At 38.9% G+C, this 22,677-nt stretch overlaps 1 protein-coding gene across 1 annotated transcript in view; it reads left to right on the forward strand.

Annotated features, from left to right (window-relative positions):
• Positions 1-22,677, forward strand: part of DTL (denticleless E3 ubiquitin protein ligase homolog) — a 49,526-nt gene that overhangs the window by 3,502 nt on the left and 23,347 nt on the right. Inside the window, exons 2-10 of the mRNA XM_006073084.4 lie at positions 2,530-2,655; positions 3,472-3,570; positions 7,051-7,112; positions 7,198-7,318; positions 14,398-14,463; positions 15,807-15,919; positions 17,155-17,228; positions 18,899-19,002; positions 19,306-19,410. Coding sequence (XP_006073146.2) covers positions 2,530-2,655; positions 3,472-3,570; positions 7,051-7,112; positions 7,198-7,318; positions 14,398-14,463; positions 15,807-15,919; positions 17,155-17,228; positions 18,899-19,002; positions 19,306-19,410 — 870 coding nt within the window. The remainder of the gene's footprint in view (positions 1-2,529; positions 2,656-3,471; positions 3,571-7,050; positions 7,113-7,197; positions 7,319-14,397; positions 14,464-15,806; positions 15,920-17,154; positions 17,229-18,898; positions 19,003-19,305; positions 19,411-22,677) is intronic.

A 22,677-nucleotide genomic window follows, 5' to 3' on the forward strand; every position in this document is an offset into this window, starting at 1 on the left:
AATGGTAAAACAAAACCTTGTAGATGGTTTACTATTTTAGGACCATAGAACACATCGGGTCTCTGACCCAAGCAGAGTAAGCTTTCCCTCCACTCTGAATTTCTTCCTCTTTCATATATTCAGTGAGCACTTACTCTCCTTTCAAAACTTGTGTTTGATTTCACCTTCTTTAAAGACTTCCAGACCCTACCTACTACTACTATTCAGGGCTTAAAATTGCTGTGATAAACTTTAAGATACTATGACTTGTTACCGTTAACGTTTTAGAGTCCTAGAATTTCAGTGCTGGAAAGGAAAAAGAGAGTGTAAGAACTAATATTTACTTGTGAATATGTTAGTGACATGAACCTAACAGAAGCAGAAGATATTAAGAGGTGGCAAGAATACACAGAACTATACCAAAAAGATCTTCATGACTCAGATAATCACAATGGTGTGATCACCCACCTAGAGCCAGACATTGTGGAATGCGAAGTCAAGTGGGCCTTAGGAAGCATCGCTACAAACAACGCTAGTGGAGGTGATGGAATTCCAGTTGAGCTGTTTCAAATCCTAAAAGGTGATGCTGTGAAAGTGCTGCACTCAATATGCCAGTAAAGTTGGAAAACTCAGCAGTGGCCACAGGACTGGAAAAGGTCAGTTTTCATTCCAGTCTCAAAGAAAGGCAACGCCAAAGAATGCTCAACTACCGCACAATTACACTCATCTCACACGCTAGCAAAGTAATGCTCAAAATTCTCCAAGCCAGGCTTCAACAGTACGTGAACTTCCAGATGCTCAAGCTAAATTTCGAAAAGGCATAGGAACCAGAGATCAAACTGCCAACATCCATTGGATCATCGAAAAAGCAAAAGAGTTACAGAAAAACATCTGCTTTATTGACTATGCCAAAGCCTTTGACTGTGTGGATCACAACAGACTGGAAAGTTCTTAAAGAGATGGGAATACCAGACCATCTGACCTGCCTCCTGAGAAATCTGTATGCAGGTCAAGAAGCAACAGAACTGGACATGGATCAACAGGCTGGTTCCAAATTGGGAAAGGAGTACGTCAAGGCTGCATATTGTCACCCTGCTTATTTAACTTATATGCAGAGTATATCATGAGAAACGCTGGACTGGATGAAGCACAAGCTGGAATCAAGATTGCCGAGAGAAATATCAATAAGCTCAGATACACAGGTGACACACTACCCTTGTGACAGAAAGCGAAGAAGAACTACAGAGCCTCTTGATGAAAGTGAAAAGAGGAGAGTGAAAAACCTGGCTTAAAACTCAGTATTGAAAAAACTAAGATCATGGCATCTGGTCCCATCACTTCATGGCAAATTGATGGGGAAACAGTGACAGACTTTATTTTTGGGGGCTCCAAAATCACTGCAGGTGGTGACTGCAGCCATGAAATTAAAAGATGCTTGCTTCTTGGAAAAAAAGTTATGATCAACCTAGACAGCATATTCAAAAGCAGAGACATTACTTTGCCAACAAAGATCCATTTAGTCAAGGCTATGGTTTTTCCAGTGGTCATGTATGGATGTGAGAGTTGGACTGTGAAGAAAGCTGAGCACCGAAGAATTGATGCTTTTGAACTGTGGTGTTGGAGAAGACTCTTGAGAGTCCCTTGGACTGCAAGGAGATCCAACCAGTCCATCCTAAAGGAAATCAGTCCTGAATATTCATTGGAAGGACTGATGCTGAAGCTGACACTCCATTATTTTGGCCACCTGACGTGAAGAGCTGACTCATTGGAAAAGATCCTGATGCTGGGAAAGATTGAAGGCAGGAAGAGAATGGGCCTGACAGAGGGTGAGATGGTTGGAAGGTATCACCAACTCAATGGACATGAGTTTGAGTAAACTCCAGGAGATGATGATGGATGGGCAGGGAGGCTTGGTGTGCTGCAGTGCATGGGGTCTCAAAGAGTCAGACACAACCAAGCGACTGAACTGAACTGATGTTAGTGGCTACAGTAGGTGCACTGACGTTGTGGGTTGGCCAAAAAGTTCATTCTGATTTTTCCACACCACCTTACCAGAAACCTGAACGAACTTTTTGGCCAACCTCATACGTTATTTCCTTTGACTCCGACCATTGGATTATGTGTGATGTTGCTAGTAACTTAAGTTTGCAGTAATGATTTAGAACTCTAAAAACATAGAATTTTACTTGATAAGAATGACTGGGTAATCTTTGTGGTTATTTTTTGTGGTTGTCACCAAAGGATGGGGGAAGGAGTAACATACAAAGGCCGCTGGTGTCTTGCCATCTTAAATACGTTAGCAAGAGTCTTCATTCAAGATGGTAAGCCCAAAGCTCTATCTCACCAGAAGTTGAGAAGTGCTCTTTCATTTTTTCCTTAGGACCACTTAGGAAAATACCTGAAACTGTATTCCAGAGGGCCATGGATAGTGAATAGATCTATAGTAAAGTATATGAAACTTTTAAAAGTTAATTTTTGCCTCTGCATTTGTTAGAAGTACTGAAATGTGATGATATATTAGAATCTATAAGGAGTTTTGTCTTCCTTTAGGATGGTCTTCACAGTACCCGCTACAGTCCCTGCTCACTGGCTATCAGTGCAACTATAATGATGAGCATACTTCTTATGGAGAAACAGGAACCCCAGTTCCTCCTTTTGGATGCACCTTCTCTTCCGGTAAGAGAATTACTGAATAATCGAGGCTTGGTCAGAAATGATCTGGTTCACTCTTTAGAGGGAAAATATCCTAGGCTGTCTCTCTTTTAACAATAAGTAAATTAGATGGTAGAGTTTTTCTAATATCTCCTTTCTTCTCTTCTCATTTATAAAATATACTTTTCTTAATCTCTGTGCATAATTATATATTTCTGCTAAAGCATAAGATTCTTATAGCATCATTTTTAGTTTGTTTGTTTTTATCTGATATCAGGAAAGGGTTACAGAGGTTCAGCCATCATGTTGATCTCATTGAATCTATCTCTTTTGCAGTGCATTGGGGAACATATTCACAGAAGTAGAAGTGCTTGTCCCTGCTGCTAAAAGTTTAAGAGAGGAAAAGTAAAAAGTTGAGGAAAAGGGATATTAATTTAATAGGGTTAGCCTGCTGGAGGCCTATGTCATGTTCGCCCCCTCTTTTTTTTTTTTTTTTTTTTTTTTTTTTTGCCATTGGCCAGTACCACTCTTGTTTTGTTCAGGTATCACTCTTGATTCAGCTCCCCTTTAAATAAGAGATTATCTGAAGATTGGTATTTTTTAGTCACTTACTAAATTAGACATTATGGCAAATTTTAAGCCATCTTTAACTCAGAAAAACCTCTACTATACCAGATGCTATATGGGCAGAATCGTCTTGCCTCTTTCCAAATAGGTTCTTTGTGTTTACCTTGTATTTTTCAATTAATCGGTATTGTGTTGTTTATATATATATATAGCTTTAAACTCGGCTTTAACATTTATTCTTACTCTTTATTTTATTCTTTATTTCTTACGTAGCTCCCAATATGGAGCATATACTAGCAGTTGCCAATGAAGAAGGCTTTGTTAGGTTATATAACACAGAATCACAAACCAGTAGAAAGAAGTGCATCAAAGGTAAGTCAAGATCTAAAATATTTGTTTTAATATTTTTAATTCATAAAGCCTCAAGGAAATTAGGCTTCTGGCATAGCTCAGTTGGTAAAGAATTTGCCTGAAATGCAGGAGACCTGGGTTCAATTCCTGGTTGGGAAGATCCCCTGGAGAAGGAAATGGCAACCCACTCCAGTATTCTTGCCTGGAGAATCCCATGGACAGAGGAGCCTGGCAGGCTACAGTCCAAGGGGTTGCAAGAGTCAGACACGACTTAGCAACTAACCCACCACCACAAGGAAATTACTATTTGAATAAACTCTCAGTGATACTCACTTCTGATTAAGTTTGTTTAGGGATCAGACTGAAAGTAAATGGTGGGCTGCCTTTCTGTCAATAACTGCAGCAAAATCTTTACTGGGAGTTAAGAAAAGTACATTTTAGGATTAAAAACAATTTTTCTTTTAAAAAGTTAAATTTTTTTATACTTAATGTGGGGAAACATTGCTTCAAAATACTTATATTGAACAAGTATCTTTTATGCATAAGGCAAAGTTCTGCTGACCTTAAAGAGATGACACCACCCTTGTGGCAGAAAGTGAAGAGGAACTCAAAAGCCTCTTGATGAAAGTGAAAGAGGAGAGTGGAAAAGTTGGCTTAAAGCTCAGTATTCGGAAAACTTAGATCATGGCATCTGGTCCCATCACTTCATGGGAAATAGATGGGGAAACAGTGGAAACAGTGTCAGGCTTTATTTTTGGGGGCTCCAAAATCACTGCAGATGGTGACTGCAGCCATGAAATTAAAAGACGCTTACACCTTGGAAGGAAAGTTATGACCAACCTAGATAGCATATTGAAAAGCAGAGACATTACTTTGCCAACAAAGGTCCATCTAGTCAAGGCTCTGGTTTTTCCAGTGGTCATGTATGGATGTGAGAGTTGGACTGTGAAGAAAGCTGAGCACCGAAGAATTGATGCTTTTGAACTGTGGTGTTGGAGAAGACTCTTGAGAGTCCCTTGGACTGCAAGGAGATCCAACCAGTCCATTCTAAAGGAGATCAGTCCTGTGTGTTCTTTGGAAGGAATGATGCTAAAGCTGAAACTCCAGTACTTTGACCACCTCATGCAAAGAGTTGACTCATTGGAAAAGACTCTGATGCTGGGAGGGATTGGGGGCAGGAGAAGGGGACGACAGAGGATGAGATGGTTGGATGGCATCACCGACTCGATGGACATGAGTTTGGGTGAACTTCGGGAGTTGGTGATGGGCAGGGAGGCCTGGCGTGCTGCGGTTCATGGGGTCGCAAAGAGTCGGACACGACTGAGTGACTGAACTGAATACAAAAAGGTCTTAATAACCCAGATAATCACAGTGGTATGGTCACTCACCTGGAGCTGGACTTCTGGAGTGTGAAGTCAAGTGGACCTTAGGAAGCATCACTGTGAATAAAGCTAGTGGACGTGACAGAATTCCAGCTGAGCTATTTCAAATTCTAAAAGATGATGCTGTTAAAGTGCTACACTCAGTGTGTTAGCAAATTTGGAAAACTTAGCAGTGGCCACAGGACTGGAAAAGGTCATTTTCCATTTCAATTGCTAAGAAGGTCAGTGCTAAAGAATGTTCAAATTACCGTACAACTGTGCTCATTTTACATGCTAGCAAGGTTATGCTCAAAATCCTTCCAGGTAGGCTTCAGCAGTACATGAACTGAAAACTTACAGAGGTACTAGCTGTGTTCAGAAAAGTCAGAGGAACCAGAGAACAAATTGCCAACATTGGTTGGATTATGGAAAAAGCAAGGAAGTTCCAGTAAAACATCTACTTCTGCTTCATTGACTATGTTAAAGCTTTTGACTTGTGGATCACAACAAACTGGAAAATTCTAAGAGATAGGAGTACTAGACCAGTTACCAGACCAGGAGGTAAGACCTGACTGATTCAAAATTGGGGCAGGAGTATGACAAGGCTGTATATTGTTACCCTGCTTATTTTACTTATGTGTGGAGTGCATCATGTGAAATGCCATGCTAGATAAATCACAAGCTGCAATCAAGATTGCCAGGAGAATAGCAACAACCTCAGAGATGCAGATGATACCACTCTGATGGCAGAAAGTGAAGAGGAACTAAAGAGCCTCTTGATAAGGGTGAAAGAGGAGAGTGACAAAGCTGGCTTAAAACTCAATATTCTAAAAACTAAGATTGTGGCATCCAGTCCTACCACTTCATGGCAAATAGAAAAAGTGGAAGGAGTGATAGATTTTCTTTCCTTGGATTCTAGAATCACTGCAGACAGTGACTGCAGCCATGAAATTAAAAGATGCTTATTCCTTGGAAGGAAAGCTGTGACCAACCTAGACAGCATATTAAAAAGCAGAGACATCACTTTGCTGACAAAGGTCCATATAATCAAAGCTATGGTTTTACCAGTAGTCATGTATGGATGTGAGAGTTGGACCATAAAGAAAGCTGAGCCAAAGAACTGATGCTTTCAGATTGTGGTGCTGAAGAAGACTCTTGAGAGTACCTTGGACTGCAGGGAGATGAAACCAGTCAATCCTAAAGAAAATCAACCCTGAATATTCATTGGAAGGCCTGTTGCTGAAACTGAAACTTCAATCGTTTGGCCACCTGATGCGAAGAGCCAACTCATTGGAAAACACCCTGATGCTAGGAAAGATTGAGAGCAAGAGGAGAAGAGGGTGGCAGAGGATGAAGTGGTTAGATAGCATCAGTGAGTGAATGGACATGAATTTGAGCATGGGAACTCCGGGAAATAGTGGAAAACAGAGGAGCCTGGCATGCTACAGTCTGTGGGAATGCAGGGTCAGATATGACTTAGTAACTGAACAGCAACAACGGCAAAGTCAGGTGTTGGGAAAAAACTCAAAGAAAAAAGGCTTTAGATGATGTAGATGAAATACAAAGAAAACACCGTAGGGGGTTCAGAAAGCTCTCATCTAGTAAAGAAGGTGAGGGAAATTTTTCATGAAGGATGGGACATTTAAGGTGGACTGTGGTATTTTAGACCAGTGGAGGTGGAATTGGACACTCCAAGTAGAGGGAAAAGCATTCGCAAAGGCCTCAAGATAGGAAAGCGTCAGAAGTAGTGTGGATAGAGGGAGAAATGCAGTTTGATTGGAATAAGGTACATAGAGAACAATGAAAGATACGGCCAACGTGAGCAGAACTCTGAATGTCAAACTAAAGTACTTTAGACTCCTTTCAGAGAGCATGATGAAGATTTTTTAGAATGTTTCACAAATACTCTGTTTTAGAGAATATATCCCCTCATGGAAAGCAATTTGATATCAAATGGTAGTTTTATGAGGTAGTGAAGGGAATGCATAATGTGTGTGAATCCACAAATTCTCTTTGGCCCATGGACCTTACTGTACTGACCACTGATCTTTTTACTACAGTTTTCAAGCCATTTAAATTGTTGGTATGGCTACCACAGAACATAGTTAGACATTTCACATTCACCGTTTTCTTCATTTAGAATGGATGGCTCACTGGAATGCTGTTTTTGACCTGGCCTGGGTCCCTGGTGAATTTAAGCTTGTAAGTGACTTTCATTTTGTGGGGAACCTGGGTAAATACTGGTAAAGGGTTGTTTTATTAAACCATGATACCTTATTTTTGAAAGGTTACAGCAGCAGGTGATCAGACAGCCAAATTTTGGGATGTAAATGCTGGTGAGCTGATCGGAACTTGCAAAGGTCATCAGTGTAGCCTCAAGTCAGTTGCCTTTTCTAAGTTTGAGAAAGGTAAGTATGTGCTTATCCTCTTTCATGTCCTTAACCTCTTTCATGGTGAAGTAATAAGCTGCAGTTGTTTGCACCTATCAGATTTGCACCTTTCCCTACATAGATGATGGAGATTCTTAAGATGACCTGGAAACCTCAATGAAATCAAGTTGGATTTTAGTCCTGTTCTAATGGATGTTGCCTCTAACTTGTCCCTAAAAGTCAAGCATCTTCAGATAATTTCTTTCTATAATCTTACAGATGAGATAAAAATTTGCAAATAGCCATGATACTTCTGTTTTCAGCTATTACTCAAAATTAATCTTTCTACATTTATTTAACTATTATAATGGGGAAGGAAGGTTTAAGGAGCGCTGTAATACAGAATAGTACTATAGTAGCTAGGGAAAAACTTAGCAGGGGTGTCTGAATTAGCTCTTAATTTCTGTTTTTTTGTTTGTTTGTTTTTCCATTTGTTTCTCACTAAATGAGAGTGAGACAACAAACTTTCACCTCAAAGAAGTGGCTGATCCATCTGACTTCAGTCTCATAATAATAGAAATAAACATTATAGTCTCCTTTATCATTAAAAAATATTCTGTTTTTTAAAGGAATATTTTCCTTTATTCACCTGAGCACTCAGGAGTACTAAACCAAGTTGTGAAACTGGTTTGAACTTTAAAAAAAAAATCAGTTGCTATTGAGACTGGAACCATGAGGGGAAATATATGACATAGTTTTTATATCTGCCTAACTTTTCCCTAGCACATCTATTTTGTACAGTTATATATGCTTCTAGTTTACTACACTTGTGTCAGAGATCATTCTGAGTTTATGAAAATAATTTAAGGTCATGAAAATATATTAATTCTTAAGGTAAATTTGTTTCAGTTCAGTTCAGTCTCTCAGTCATGTCCAACTCTTTGCAACCCCATGAACCGCAGCACGCCAGGTCTCCCTGTCCCATCACCAACTCCCAGAGTCCACCCAAACCCATGTCCATTGAGTCAGTGATGCCATCCAACCATCTCATCCCCTGTCGCCCCCTTCTCTTGCCCTCAATCTTTCCCAGCATCAGGGTCTTTTCCAATGAGTCAGCTCTTTGCATCAGTTGCCTAAAGTATTGGAGTTTCAGCTTCAACATCAGTCCTTCCAGTGAACACCCAGGACTGATCTCCTTTAGGATGGACTGGTTGGATCTCCTTGCAGTCCAAGGGACTCTCAAGAGTCTTCTCCAACACTACAGTTCAAAAGCATCAATTCTTCTGCGCTCAGCTTTCTTTATAGTCCAACTCTCACATCCATACATGACCACTGGAAAAACCATAGCCTTAACTAGATGGGCCTTTGTTGACAAAGTAATGTCTCTGCTTTTTAATATGCTGTCTAGGTTGGTCATGGCACCCCATTCCCGTACTCTCGCCTAGAAAATCTCATGGATGGAGGAGCCTGGTGGGCTACAGTCCATGGGGTCGCTAATAGTCGGACACGACTGAACGACTTCACTTTCACTTTTCACTTTCATGCATTGGAGAAGGAAATGGCAACCCACTCCAGTGTTCTTGCTTGGAGAATCCCAGGGACGGGGGAGCCTGGTGGGCTGCCGTCTATGGGGTTGCACAGAGTCGGACATGACTGAAACGACTTAGCAGCAGCAGCAGCAGGTTGGTCATAACTTTCCTTCCAAGGAGTGAGCGTCTTTTAATTTCATGGCTGCAGTCACCATCTGCAGTGATTTTGGAGCCCCCAAAAATAAAGTCTTCCACTGTTTCCCCATCTATTTGCCATGAAGTGATGGAACCAGATGCCGTGATCTTAGTTACAAACAGAGAAGGAAAACACCATTATCATTCAGTCCCTTTGCTTAATTTTGAAAACTCTGTGCATTGAATCTATGCTAGTGAGGTCTCGTAGAGAAAGCACAGACCTTATCTTGGCTCCCAGTAGTCCACAGTTGCCCCAGTATGAATTAGTCTGGTGGGACACTGCCCCCAGGGCCATCTAGTTTGATTGCTAAAACACAGATTTTAACCCCTTCTCCTTCAGCCAAGTGTTCTTGTGCAGGGCATACTTTTACCACCATACATAGAAGACCTCATGTTTTATTGTGATTTCTGCCTCTAAATTCTTAGGAAAAGTCATTTTTATCTCCCTGAATGTTCATTTAGTGAGATAAATATCCTCTTTAACTTACAAAACCATTTTTGTTGTTGTTCAGTCGCTCAGTCATGTCTGACTCTTTGCGACCCCATGGACTGCAGCATGCCAAGCTTCTATCTTCTGGAGTTTGCTCAAACTCATGTGCATTGAGTCAGTGATTCCATCCAACCATCTCATCCCCTGTCGCCCCTTTCTCTTGCCCTCAGTCTTTCCCAACATCAGGGTTTTTTCCAATGAGTTGGCTCTTCACATCAGGTGGCCAAAGTATTACTTTCAGCATCGGTCCTTCCACTGAATATTCATTGTTGATTTCCTTTAGGATTGAATGGTTTGATCTCCTTATGAGCATAAAAATGAGGTGTGATATGCATGCACAAAACAACAGCAACAAATGAAAAAAGCAAAACTGAGGAGCATATAAATGCTTGGTGGATTTTCTTGGTTTTTGAGCGGTTGTAGTCAACGTGATAGAAAAGATCATGATAAGTTGTTTCAGCCCTACATGGGCAGGATACAAATAACCCTGTTAGGACATAGTTATATTAATACTAGTGTAATTTGCCTTTCCTAAATATCTACCACCTTAAAACCCAGAAAATATTTTCATTTCTAATTGTCAGTTACTCCCAGATGTGTTTTTCTGTGGTCCAAGGGGTGCTGGAACTACTAGTGGGTAATTAAAAGTAATTACAAATATATTTCTATTACCCCTCGTACATTATCTTTGAATTTGTACCTTCTTTCTCATTCTTCATTCTCCAATTTAAGACCAGTCTTTCTTCTATGGTACTGGGGTCTCAACCCTGACTCATTGGTCACCTGGAAAGGTTTTTGGTTTGTTTTTTTATTGAAGTTTACAATGTTGTGTTAATTTCTGCTGTATAACAATGTGACTCAGTTACACACATTAGGGAGCTTTTTTAAAATACCAATTAAGTGTGACTCTTAGAGGTGGGCCAGGCATCTGTTTTGTTAAAATTCCTCAAGGGATTCCAGCGTGCTGCTCATGTTGAGAAGCGTTCTTGATCCTCCCCCAAGACCTTATGCCATCACTTATGTCTCCACAGTTTTCCTTTTCTTGGCTCTTCCTAGGAAAAATGCAAGCATATCTGTGGCCTGTCCCTAAAAGAACATCTTATCACCCTGTCTTATCATCCTTTCTTATTTCCTTGTCTCTTCTAAGTTTCTTAAGAGTAATCAAAATCGGGTTAAATGTCCTCATCTCAATTTAGTTCAGTTTGGTTCTGTTTTCCATTCCCAGCTCTCTTTCTGAAATCAGCCTGCTTTCTACTTGGTCAACATTTGGTACATTTGGCCTTTTATTTTAAACCTCATGAGAATTTTTTTCTTCCTTGGAACCTGTGATATCACTGCCTCTGGTTCTCAGTATTTCTGTGTATCCCCTACGTACTTTTGTGAACTCTTGCTTCTTTATCTAACTTGAAGTGTTGGCATGGCCCAAAATTTGGTATTTGCCCATGTTTTCCTTTCAGTCTGTACCTTCTCCCTGGACAGTCTCATCTATTCCAAATTTGTTTTTTGCTCTACTTAAATTGAACCAGATTATATTTCCAACTTTCACTTTTCTGCTAGGACTTCAAGTTCAGCATATCTGAAACTGAACTCATGATTTACCTCAATCTGGGAAGTTTTCTGCCATTATTTTTTGAAATATTTTTCTGCCCTGTTTTTTCTCCTAGAACTCCACAATTACTCATGTACTAGACTTTTTGAAATTGTCCCATTAATCCTTGAAGCTTTATTCATCTTTTTCCATTTTCTTAAATGAGATATAATTAACACACCATAAAATTCACCCATTTAATGTGTATGTTTCAGTGATTTTTAATTTTTTTTTATAGAGGTCAGTCATCACCACAGTCCAAGTTTAGAACAAGTTCAACAGCCCAAAAAGAAAACAGAGCCATTAACAGTACTTTCTGTCTTCCCCAGCCTTAAACAGCCTACTTTCTTTCTGTCTCTCTTTCTGTCTCTATAGATTTGCCTATTATGCCTTCATGTAAATGGAACCGTACAATACGTTGTTGGCTTCTTTTACTTAGCATAATGTTCAGTCTTAGTTTTCACTCTTCCTCAGATGGAATGATTTCTGTTGATTTGTCTTCAAGTTCACAGACTTTTTCCTCTGTTCCCTCCATTCTGCTCTTAGGCCCATCCAGTGAATTTTATCATTTCAGAAGTTGTGGGTGGTGGTTCTAAAATCGGTATTTGTTTTTGGTAAGTTCTGTTTGTTTCTCTGATGAAATTTCTCATCTTTTTCATTGATTGTCTATTTCACTTGACATAGTTATATCTATTTTACAACTGGACCTGATAAATCAGTATCTGGGTCGCTTTGAGGTTGACCTCTGTTGATTTCTTTTCTCTTGAGAATGACTCATTTTCCTGGCTCTTTATATGGTAAATAATTTAAGATTGTACCCTGTGCGTTGGGAATGGTATGTTGGACTCTGGATTCTGTTATGTTGCTCAGAAAAGAGTTGGTGCACAATTGTACTCATCTCACACGCTAGTAAAGTGATGCTTAAAATTCTACAAGCCAGGCTTCAGCTATATGTGAACCATGAACTTCCAGATGTTCAAGCTGGTTTTAGAAAGAGAAGAGGAACCAGGGATCAAATTGCCAACATCCGCTGGATCATCGAAAAAGCAAGAGAGTTCCAGAAAAACATCTATTTCTGCTTTATTGTCTATGCCAAAGCCTTTGACTTGTGTGGATCACAATAAACTGAAAATTCTGAAAGAGATGGGAATACCAGACCACCTGACCCACCTCTTGAGAAACTTATATGCAGGTCAGGAAGCAACAGTTAGAACTGGACATGGAACAACAGACTGGTTCCAAATAGGAAAAGGAGTCCGTCAAGGCTGTATTTTGTCACCCTACTTATTTAACTTCTAGGCAGAGTACATCATGAGAAATGCTGGCCTGGAAGAAGCACAAGCTGGAATCAAGATTGCCAGGAGAAACATCAATAACCTCAGATATGCAGATGACACCACCCTTATGGCAGAAAGTGAAGAGGAACTAAAGAGCTTCTTGATGAAAGTGAAAGAGGAGAGTGAAAAAGTTGGCTTAAAACTCAGCATTCAGAAAACTAAGATCATGGCATCCGGTCACATCACTTCATGGCAAATGGATGGGGAAACAGTGGCTGACTTTATTTTTGGGGGCTCCAAAATTACTACAGATGGTGACTGTAGCCATGAAATTAAGATGCTTACTCCTTGGAAAGAAAGTTATGACCAACCTAGACAGCATATTAAAAAGCAGAGACATTACTTTGTTAACAAAGGTCCAGCAAGTCAAGGCTGTGGTTTTTCCAGTGGTCATGTATGGATGTGAGAGTTGGACTTATAAAGAAAGCTGAGCGCAGAAGAATTGATGCTTTTGAACTGTGGTGTTGGAGAAGACTCTTGAGAGTCCCTTGGACTGCAAGGAGATCCAACCAGTCCATCCTAAAGGAGATCAGTCCTGGGTGTTCGTTGGAAGGACTGATGTTGAAGCTGAAACTCCAATATTTTGGCCACCTGATGCAAAGAGCTGACTCATTTGAAAAGACCCTGATGCCGAGAAAGATTGAGGGCAGGAGGAGAAGGGGGCGACAGGGGATGAGATGGTTGGATGGCATCACCGACTCAATGGACATGGGTTTGGGTGGACTCCGGGAGTTGATGATGGACAGGGAGGCCTGGCGTGCTGCGGTTCATGGGGTTGCAGAGTCAGACACAACTGAGCGACTGGATTGATTGATTTCAAACTGCATGGTCAAACCTCTAGGAAAGCAGTTAGTTCAGAAGATCAGATTTCAGTTCAGTTCTTACTGCTCATACATACACGGTTCAGGAGTCAGCCAGAGACTTGCACTAAGTATAAACACAGTATTAGGGTTTCCCACTCTCTCCCCTCTCCAGGGTTCCCTGCTTCTTACACCTCGCGTTGCCCCACTCTCCTTTTCCTAATTCCTCTAGCTCAAAAGGTGGTCTTTGTATTGGCACTTTAGCTTCCTGGTCCTGATGGTACAACTCTGGCTGCCCTCAAGGTAAAACCACAAAAAACCAGTAACTTAGCCTAGGCCAGTCACTTGCTTCAGCAGTTGACTTCCTTCAAAAGTTGCGTTTTTGTTCAGTGTCTGTAGGGCCCTCAAGTAGTTTTTGTATTTTGACCTGAGCACTTACCAAATTAATCTGTCTACATTGGCTGAAAATTAATGCATGTGGATTAACTTGGTAAGTGCTCACTCATACAGGAAGCATAATTTTTTTGGTTTAATTTTTAAAGAGGAAAGCATGTGACAGATAAATTGGAGTTCCTCCTGTGTTTCTTCCTCCAATGTCACTGCCCTTCTTCCATCTCCAGAGGCAACTCCTTTCACAAATTTTATATTGATCTAGTTTATAATTTTATACTGAGAATATAGCTTGGAAATTCAGAGTATGGGCTGCAGGTACATACTGCCAAAAATAATCGTTGCAAGTTACTTATCCTCCCTATGCTTTAATTTGCTCATCTATAAAATGGGGATAATAATTCTCACTGAGGTGTTCTTTAAAAAAAGTCATCTATAAAAAAGGATAGTGTCTAGAACTTAGTAAGGACTCAGTATATTTTGGTTATTGCTTATTTATTATTCTTACTACAACTTTATAATATAGTATTTCATGTGGCTTTAGGAAAACTTAGAGGTTTATTCTATCAAGTTTTTGCTCAATGTAAGCATTTTGAGTTCTAATACTTTTCTTTCACAGCTTTGTTTTCTTATTTGTGTTGAGCTGTATATTTTATCATTTTAGTCTCCAGTGCCAATTACAGTACCTAGCATATAATAGATACCCTTGGAACTTTATTAATAAATTGAAATATATGTATCATTAACTGGTTTTGTTAACTTCTTGATAAACTATTTATATGTCTACAGCTGTCTTCTGTACAGGGGGTAGAGATGGCAACATTATGGTCTGGGATACCAGGTGCAACAAAAAAGGTAATCTAGTTCCATTTTAATTTTGACATATGTGGTATTGCTCCATAATAATTTTGAAAGAATTGATGATTTTACCTGTTTACCACCAGGGGGCACAGGTTCATAATCCCTAATTCTTCTCTGTTTGGTTCTCAGGTTCTTAGTGATTTCTTCAAGTATTATCCTCCATATTTACCTTATGAACTATAATGCCATTTATCTAAATTATTAATGGGATTGCAATTATTAGTACATGATCTTTCATTTTAATTTTAAAAATTTGAGGACTTTAAAGAATTGGATTAAATTAAATTTAATTATACTCACATTGCCCCCTAATGCCATTAAGCAGAAAGCAATGATCATCTCAGAGAAAGAAACAGCAACCCACTCCAGTATTTTGTCTGGGAAAGCCCATGGACAGAGACGCCTGATGGGCTAGAGTACATGGAGTCGCAAAAAGAGTCAGATATGACTTAGCAACTGAACAACAACAAATGATCATCTCCCTGCTTACATCATTAAAAAAAAAATTATTTGTAATAGACTATTTTTTAGAGCAGCTTTAGATACACAGCAAAACTGAGCAGAATGTACAGAGTTCTCTGTATGGCTATACCCGCTGTCCTCACAGTCTCTCCCCCCGTCAACATCCTGCCCCAGAGCTGGACATTTGTTACAGCTGGTGAGCCCACTGATACACCATTATCACCCAGTGTCCATCTTATTTATCTAACATTATGGTTCACTGTTGGCATTACACATGCTCTTGGTTTTGACAGATGTATAACTGGCATGTGTGTGCCATTACAGTATCATACGGAGTAGTTTCTCTGCCCTAAAAATCCTCTGTGCTCCACCTGGTCATTGTACCCTCCCTCCTAAACTCTGCCTATCACTGATCTTTTACACTATCTCCATGGTGTTGCCTTTATCAGAATGGCATATGATTGGAACCCTAGAGTATATATAGTCTTTCAGATTGCCTTTTCTCACCTAGTAATACATCTTTAAGGTCTGTTCATGACTTGGTAGCTCATTTTCTTTTTTTTTAGTATGGAATGATATATCATTGTCTACTTATACCACACTTTTATTCATACATTCGCCTACTGAAGGATATCTTGGTTGCTTCCAGATTTGGGCAATTAAGAATAAAGCTGCTATAAATATCCATGTGCTTATTTCCTTTTTATATATTATAATCTCACACAAGAGATTATAGTACAGTGACCCTGCTGGCTTCTAATTTTACTAATTTAAAACAATATAATTTTGAGATCTTATATATAAATGTTACATTCAGCATGGGAATAAATTTCTGAAACCTAAACCAATTATGTTCTGAAAAAAATATTTTTCAGATGGATTTTACAGGCAAGTGAACCAAATCAGTGGAGCTCATAATACCTTAGACAAGCAAACCCCTTCAAAACCTAAGAAGAAACAGAATTCCAAAGGGCTTGCTCCTTCTGTGGTAAGGTTTTATAGCTGTGTACATGTGTGCAGATCTTGACAGCATCATAGAGTCTCATTTGGGGAATTTGTTGGGCATAAAATGAGAGTGATTCAGTTAGTGAATGAGAGTCTTTATTTCCTCTTGATATCAGTGGTTTATTGTTTAATACTCATTCAGTACCTACAGTCCTGATTCTCAAACTCTAGGGTGCAACGGAGTCACTTGGGAAATACGTTAAAAATTCAGTTTCCTGAAACTCATCGCTAGAGACCTCCATGCGTGCACATCATCTAAACTCATTAGGAGAGGGAGATGTGTGGTTTAAAAAGCATATTAAGTGCCATGGTGCCATATTCTGTAGGGCAAAGGAATCCCTGTTGTTGTTTTCATAATACAAACTGCAGAACAGATGTGAGGTTTTTTATGTTTTTTTTTTTTTTTAAACATACTTGGCAAAAGATTTCAAAATATTTTGAGAAACATTGGGAAAAATATAAGCACCTCTTTAGCATTTTACAGTCAAAGTTCAAACAGTGCCCATAATATAAAAAAAAAAAGAGAAAGAAATTATCAGTGTTTCTTAATTTATTTTTCTAGTATTCCTGTTCTGTAGGGTCTAAGTTAATATTTTGGGGATGTGTGGTTGCTAAAACATTAGGACTTAAATTACATTGGCATGAATGGAAACTGACAGGGTTAGTATGTAGTCTTTGGAGGCCAGATGAAGTTAAAATGAGTAACTTTTCAGACATTTCATCAGATTCTGGGGCCAAGAAAACTTAACATCGATTAGGAGGTAAAATTCCACTAGCTCCTTTAGATTTTTCAGAGCATGTAACCATCTTTTATCTGTAATTCTTAAGACACTCCTATATGATAATCTGGAAAGATATCAACATTTTACAGATGAAACATGCACAAGTTAAATGAGTTTCATAAGGATACACAGTAGGAATGATTTTAAGTATAGCCAGTAGACTTAGGTACTAAAATACTGTGTTAATCACCAGTTTTTTTCTTGAATGCAAGTCAAAATGTTCATAGTATGATATAAATTGATGTTTAGGTCATTTTCTTGCTAAAATTACTTCTTTGTCTACAGTATATGTTTGACTGATATTGCAGGGGAAAGATTTAGTCTAGTTCAATTTAGGGGATAAAGGCAACATTTTTAGCGCCTTGGTCTCTTAATAGTGAAGATTGTTATACCCCAAATAGGATTTCCTTCTTCTTTTTCTTCCTTGTGCTATTAGGATTTCCAGCAGAGTGTTACTGTGGTCCTCTTTCAAGATGAGAACACATTGGTCTCAGCAGGAGCCGTGGATGGGTAAGAAGAGTCTTTATTGGTTCTTTTGATGAGCTATCTTTCATGAACTGTGATAGAGAAGTCACCTAGTCCCAATGTAATTTAATGTGTGTGCTTTTAAATTTCAACGTAGTACCCAGCTGAGAAGAACTCTAGATCACACTGAAAAATATCTAGTTATTAGAACTCTTGCTCAAATAATTAAAGGAGACAATTGTCACAGTTAGCACGTTGTCTAGCACTTAGGAGCAGCCTTGGCGCCTGCTGCTGCTGCAGTTCCAGAGAAGCTTGATGGTAACTTGCTCGTGTGAGCCGCATAATTTAGTCAGTGGTTTCCCATTATACTTAAAAGATATGTTTATATTTTACTGTAGTCTGTTGTGTGTAAGATAGCATTGTGTCTAAAAATGTCAATGTACAGATCTTAATTTAAAAATATTTTATTGCTGGGAAATGCCAAAACAATTACAATGGTAACATCACAGATCACTATAGCAAAAATAATAATGATGAAAAATGGAAGCATTAGGAGAACTACTGAAATGTGACATAGAGACATGAAATGAGAAGATGCTGTTGGAAAAATGGCACCTCTAGACTTACCACAACCTTCAATTTGTGAAAAAATGGAATATCTGCAAAGCACAGTGAAACGAGATATGCCTATATTTTGGGTTTTATCTTCTCTAGTTCAGTAGTATCCTAAAAGACAGAACCTGATTCTGGGCATGTAACTGGCATTTCAGGGAGTACTCTAACTAGATTGATGTTAAGGCCTGAGGACTTACACATACTTTCCATCCATGATTGGTCTGAATTTTGGGCTTCCATATAAGTTTGTGATACTTCTTGATTTTTTACTTTGTTGAAATTTAAGTTCATTGAGTACAGGGGCTCCTTCTTTTTAAAATATTCTTTGCCCTCTTTTTGCCCATTATATCTCCCAAGATATCCCTCCCTTCAAAAATTTTAATTTAAAAATATAATGGCTTAATAAACTAAGGTTTCTGTTGTGTCCTCTAAACACTAAAACTCTTCTGTGGACCAAATTCTCAGGCACAAATGAAGGATTATCTAAAGATTATTAGTTATATTTGTAAATGGCTTTCTTTGTGAAAGCTTTCTTTCCAAGGAATACTGCCCTTTTATAACCAAGCTTGTGTTTTCAAGTTGTCTACAAAGTAGATCTCGAAAATTAGGAAAATTATCCCGATAGATGAAATGTAAAAATACTCTATTTCACAGGAAAGTTTGTTTAGACTAGATTTCTTAAAGAGTTAATGTATAGAGATACAACCATAAGGACACAGTTTAGTACTTAATGATGTCAAAGGTTACATGTGGAATGTTAAAGGCTTAGGAAGTGTGTGTTGTTTTTTTTTCTGAAAACAATGAAACAATGACTATCAGCACTCAACCTTCATCTTCCTTTTCCGCTCTCTTCAAGTAAACTCAGGGAAACCCATCTGTGGGTCAGAACACATCTGTTTCCGTTCTGCTAGAATTGTTAGCCTGACATTGGAGACGAGAGTATGAGATAGTTCAGTCTGTTTCCCAATGAAATATCCTCACCGTAGCTGGTTGATGTGCCAGAGGAATTAGATTAAAAGTCATTTCACATTCAAACGTAGTTGAAACTGATTGGTGTTGGAAAAGGACTACAAAATAACTTTTTTCACCTTGATTTTTAGCATAATCAAAATATGGGATTTACGTAAGAATTATACTGCTTATCGACAGGAACCCATAGCATCCAAGTATTTCCTGTACCCAGGTAGCAGCACTCGAAAACTAGGTAAGCCTGATTCATTCTGTAGGACTCTTTTGTAGGGCTTTTTTGGATATATAAGTTTTGTCAAAATTTTAAAATAAATATCAAACTAGTTTTCAGCAACTGTTATTCTCAGCTGACTTGAGAAACTAGTATATGAAAGTATCTTTTTGAAGTTACAAAAACTTAGAAGAATAATTTTGGTTTGTAGAAATCTGGGGGAATCAGAATTCTGATGATACTTCTTATGAAATGATCTAAAAAGATCATTTTCACCTCTGATCTACTCTGTCATCAGCCCTTGCTAACTCAAATTCCTTTTTCCAGGATACTCAAGTCTGATTTTGGATTCTACTGGCTCCACTTTATTTGCTAACTGCACAGATGACAACATCTACATGTTCAATATGACTGGATTAAAGACTTCTCCAGGTAGGGTCTTAGTCATTCAGATTCTTTCCTAAAAATAATACGGGTTTTTTTCATTAATGATAATTTAATGTTGTTTGTGTTTTTTGTACTGAATTTATGAAGACATAAAGGGGCTTTGGGGTCTTTGATTAGCTCCACTGATGTTTTAATTCATAGGTGTACTTACCTTGTGATGATTTCACAAGTAAACAGAATCCTGCTCCATGTGGTGGCTTAATTTTAATAGTAAGTCTTTCCCGAAATTATGCCCCTTCCACTCCAGTACTCTTGCCTGGAAAATCCCATGGACGGAGGAGCCTGGTAGCCTGCAGTCCATAAGGTCGCTAAGAGTTGGACACAACTGAGCAACTTCACTTTGACTTTTCACTTTCATTCATTGGAGAAGGAAATGGCAACCCACTCCAGTACTCCTGCCTGGAAAATCCCATGGACGGAGGAGCCTGGAAGGCTGCAGTCCATGGGGTCGCTGAGGGTCGGACATGACTGAGCGACTTGACTTTGACTTTTCACTTTCATTCATTGGAGAAGGAAATGGCAACCCACTCCAGTATTCTTGGCTAGAAAACCCCAGGGATGGGGGAGCCTGGTGGGCTGCCGTCTATGGGGTCGCACAGAGTCGGCATGACTGAAGCGACTTAGCAGCAGCAGCAGCAGCAGATATACTTAAGATTATTTCAATATTTGTGGGATAGAGAAGGCGGTTCTGTTCGCTTTTGTCCTGTGTGTGGGTTATTTGTTAAAGTTAGGGGGCTTAGTTTTAAGCCCTCAAAATAGTTCCTACCTACCTCAGCCTTCTCGTTAATGTTGGACAGAGGCTGTTTTATCTCTGCATGTTTTTCCTAATCTCATTTTTTTTCTCTTTAAGAAAATTATAAGTGGAATATATAAAGCTAATAAATGACATTTTAAAAAATTAGTTTCTCAAGCATACTCTCAAGAGTTAGAGTTACATCATCTTGAGGACATTATCAGTTGTTTAAGCAAGCTACATACTTGTAACCTACCTACTTATTTCTCATATATAACTGTCAGAAAAAGACTTTGAATTCTATAACCAATCCCTAGAGCTACCCAGCTCCCACTAAAGTAAGATGCATTGATAAAAAAGAAATCTTGAAATAGTGCAGAATTTAGCTGGGCATTTACAGAAGTTTCCTAAGACTGACCCCAAGCCATTATTAGGACTTCAATACCTATGACAGTATCATACGTGGCATTTTTAATGCCCTGCGTTAGGTCTGATGTTGTCTAAACAAGAGTAAGAATGTAAACAACAAAAGGAAAGAGGTTTTATAACTTTGCTTGCTGTCTCCTTGATTGAAATTAGAACTTGAACAACTCCTGGTTTATTTAACCATATAAAACAAACTTCAAAATTTTTCCCTAGAAGATGAAAGCCTAATTATATTATCAGATGTCCAAGATCATTTTGTTATGTGTGACACCAAAAGGGGCCTTAAATTTAGTTGTTCTTCTGCCATCAAACAAATATGCCCAAGGCCACTTAACTAATAATTTAGTAACCTTTCCTCTGTACTCCTGAAATTGTTTGATTGGCTCTCATATATAGATAAGTAGTTAGGTAGGCAGATAGGTATGTTCCTTAGAAATTGACAGATGTGTGTGTGAGAGAGAAAGAGAGATCTAGTAATTGCTTGTCTTTTTCAAAATTTGAGGTCCTGAAGTCAGTACTTGATTTTCTATACCTTTAGTTCACAGCACTTTATTATACTAAGTGATGTTTATAAGGACAACTCTGAAGCATCTTCAGTTCCGTTCAGATCAGTTGCTCAGTCGTTTCCGACTCTTTGCAACCCCATGAATCGCAGCACACCAGGCCTCTGTGTCCATCACCAACTCCCAGAGTTCACTCAAACTCATGTCCATTGAGTCCGTGATGCCATCCAGCCATCTTATCCTGTGTCATCCCCTTCACCTCCTGCCAACAATCCCTCCGAGCATCAGGGTCTTTTCCAATGAGTCAGCTCTTTGCATCAGGTGGCCAAAGTATTGGAGTTTCAGCTTTAGCATCAGTCCTTCCAGTGAACACCCAGGACTGATCTCCTTTAGGATGGACTGGTTGGATCTCCTTGCAGTCCAAGGGACTCTCAAGAATCTTCTCCAACACCACACTTTAAAAGCATCAATTCTTTGGTGCTCAGCTTTTTTCATAGTCCAACTCTCACATCCATACATGACCACTGGAAAAACCATAGCCTTGACCACACAGACCTTTGTTGGCAAAGTAATGTCTCTGCTTTTGAATATGCTATCTAGGTTGGTCATAACTTTCCTTCCAAGGAGAAATCATCTATTAATTTATGGCTGCAATCACCATCTGCAGTGATTTTGAAGCCCAAAAAAATAGTCAGCCACTGTTTCCACTGTTTCCCCATCTATTTCCCATGAAGTGGTGGGACCAGATGCCATGATCTTAGTTTTCTGAATGTTGAGCTTTAAGCCGACTTCTTCACTCTCCTCTTTCATTTTCATCAAGAGGCTTTTTAGTTCCTCTTCACTTTCTGCCATAAGGGTGGTGTCATCTGCATATCTGAGGTTATTGATATTTCTGCCGGCTATCTTGATTCCAGCTTGTGCTTCTTCCAGCCCAGCGTTTCTCATGATGTACTCTGCATAGACGTTAAATAAGCAGGGTGACAATATACAGCCTTGATGTACTCCTTTTCCTATTTGGAACCAGTCTGTTGTTCCATGTCCACTTCTGTTGCTTCCTGACCTGCATACAAATTTCTCAAGAGGCAGGTCAGGTGGTCTGGTATTCCCATCTCTTTCAGAATTTTCCACAGTTTATTGTGATCCACACAAGTCAAAGGCTTTGGCATAGTCAATAAAGCAGAAATAGATGTTTTTCTGGAACTCTCTTACTTTTTCGATGATCCAGCAGATGTTGGCAATTGAAGCATCTTAATGAAGCATTTTAAGAGCCCAAATTGTCAACTATTAAACTAATTAAAGCCAATATAGGTTTAGAAGGATTTTTTTTTATAAACTTTATGTTGGCTTTCTTAGACCAGCAGAGGGCAATAAATACTTAAGAGTTTAGTGGAAAATTTGGTCTATAGTTTTCCATTCATAGCTAAGAGCTAAGAAAGATGAACAATTATAGTTTTGGAATTGTATTCAGAATAAAGGATCCTGTTTATTTTGTGAGGATTTATCTGTCATAGTAACTCTATAATACATGTATCTGAATTGATTCATGTCTTGCTTAACTTTAACAGTTGCAGTATTTGATGTGGCAGTGTA

Source organism: Bubalus bubalis, chromosome 5 (genome assembly GCF_019923935.1).
Source record: "Bubalus bubalis isolate 160015118507 breed Murrah chromosome 5, NDDB_SH_1, whole genome shotgun sequence".
NCBI lineage: Eukaryota > Metazoa > Chordata > Mammalia > Artiodactyla > Bovidae > Bubalus > Bubalus bubalis.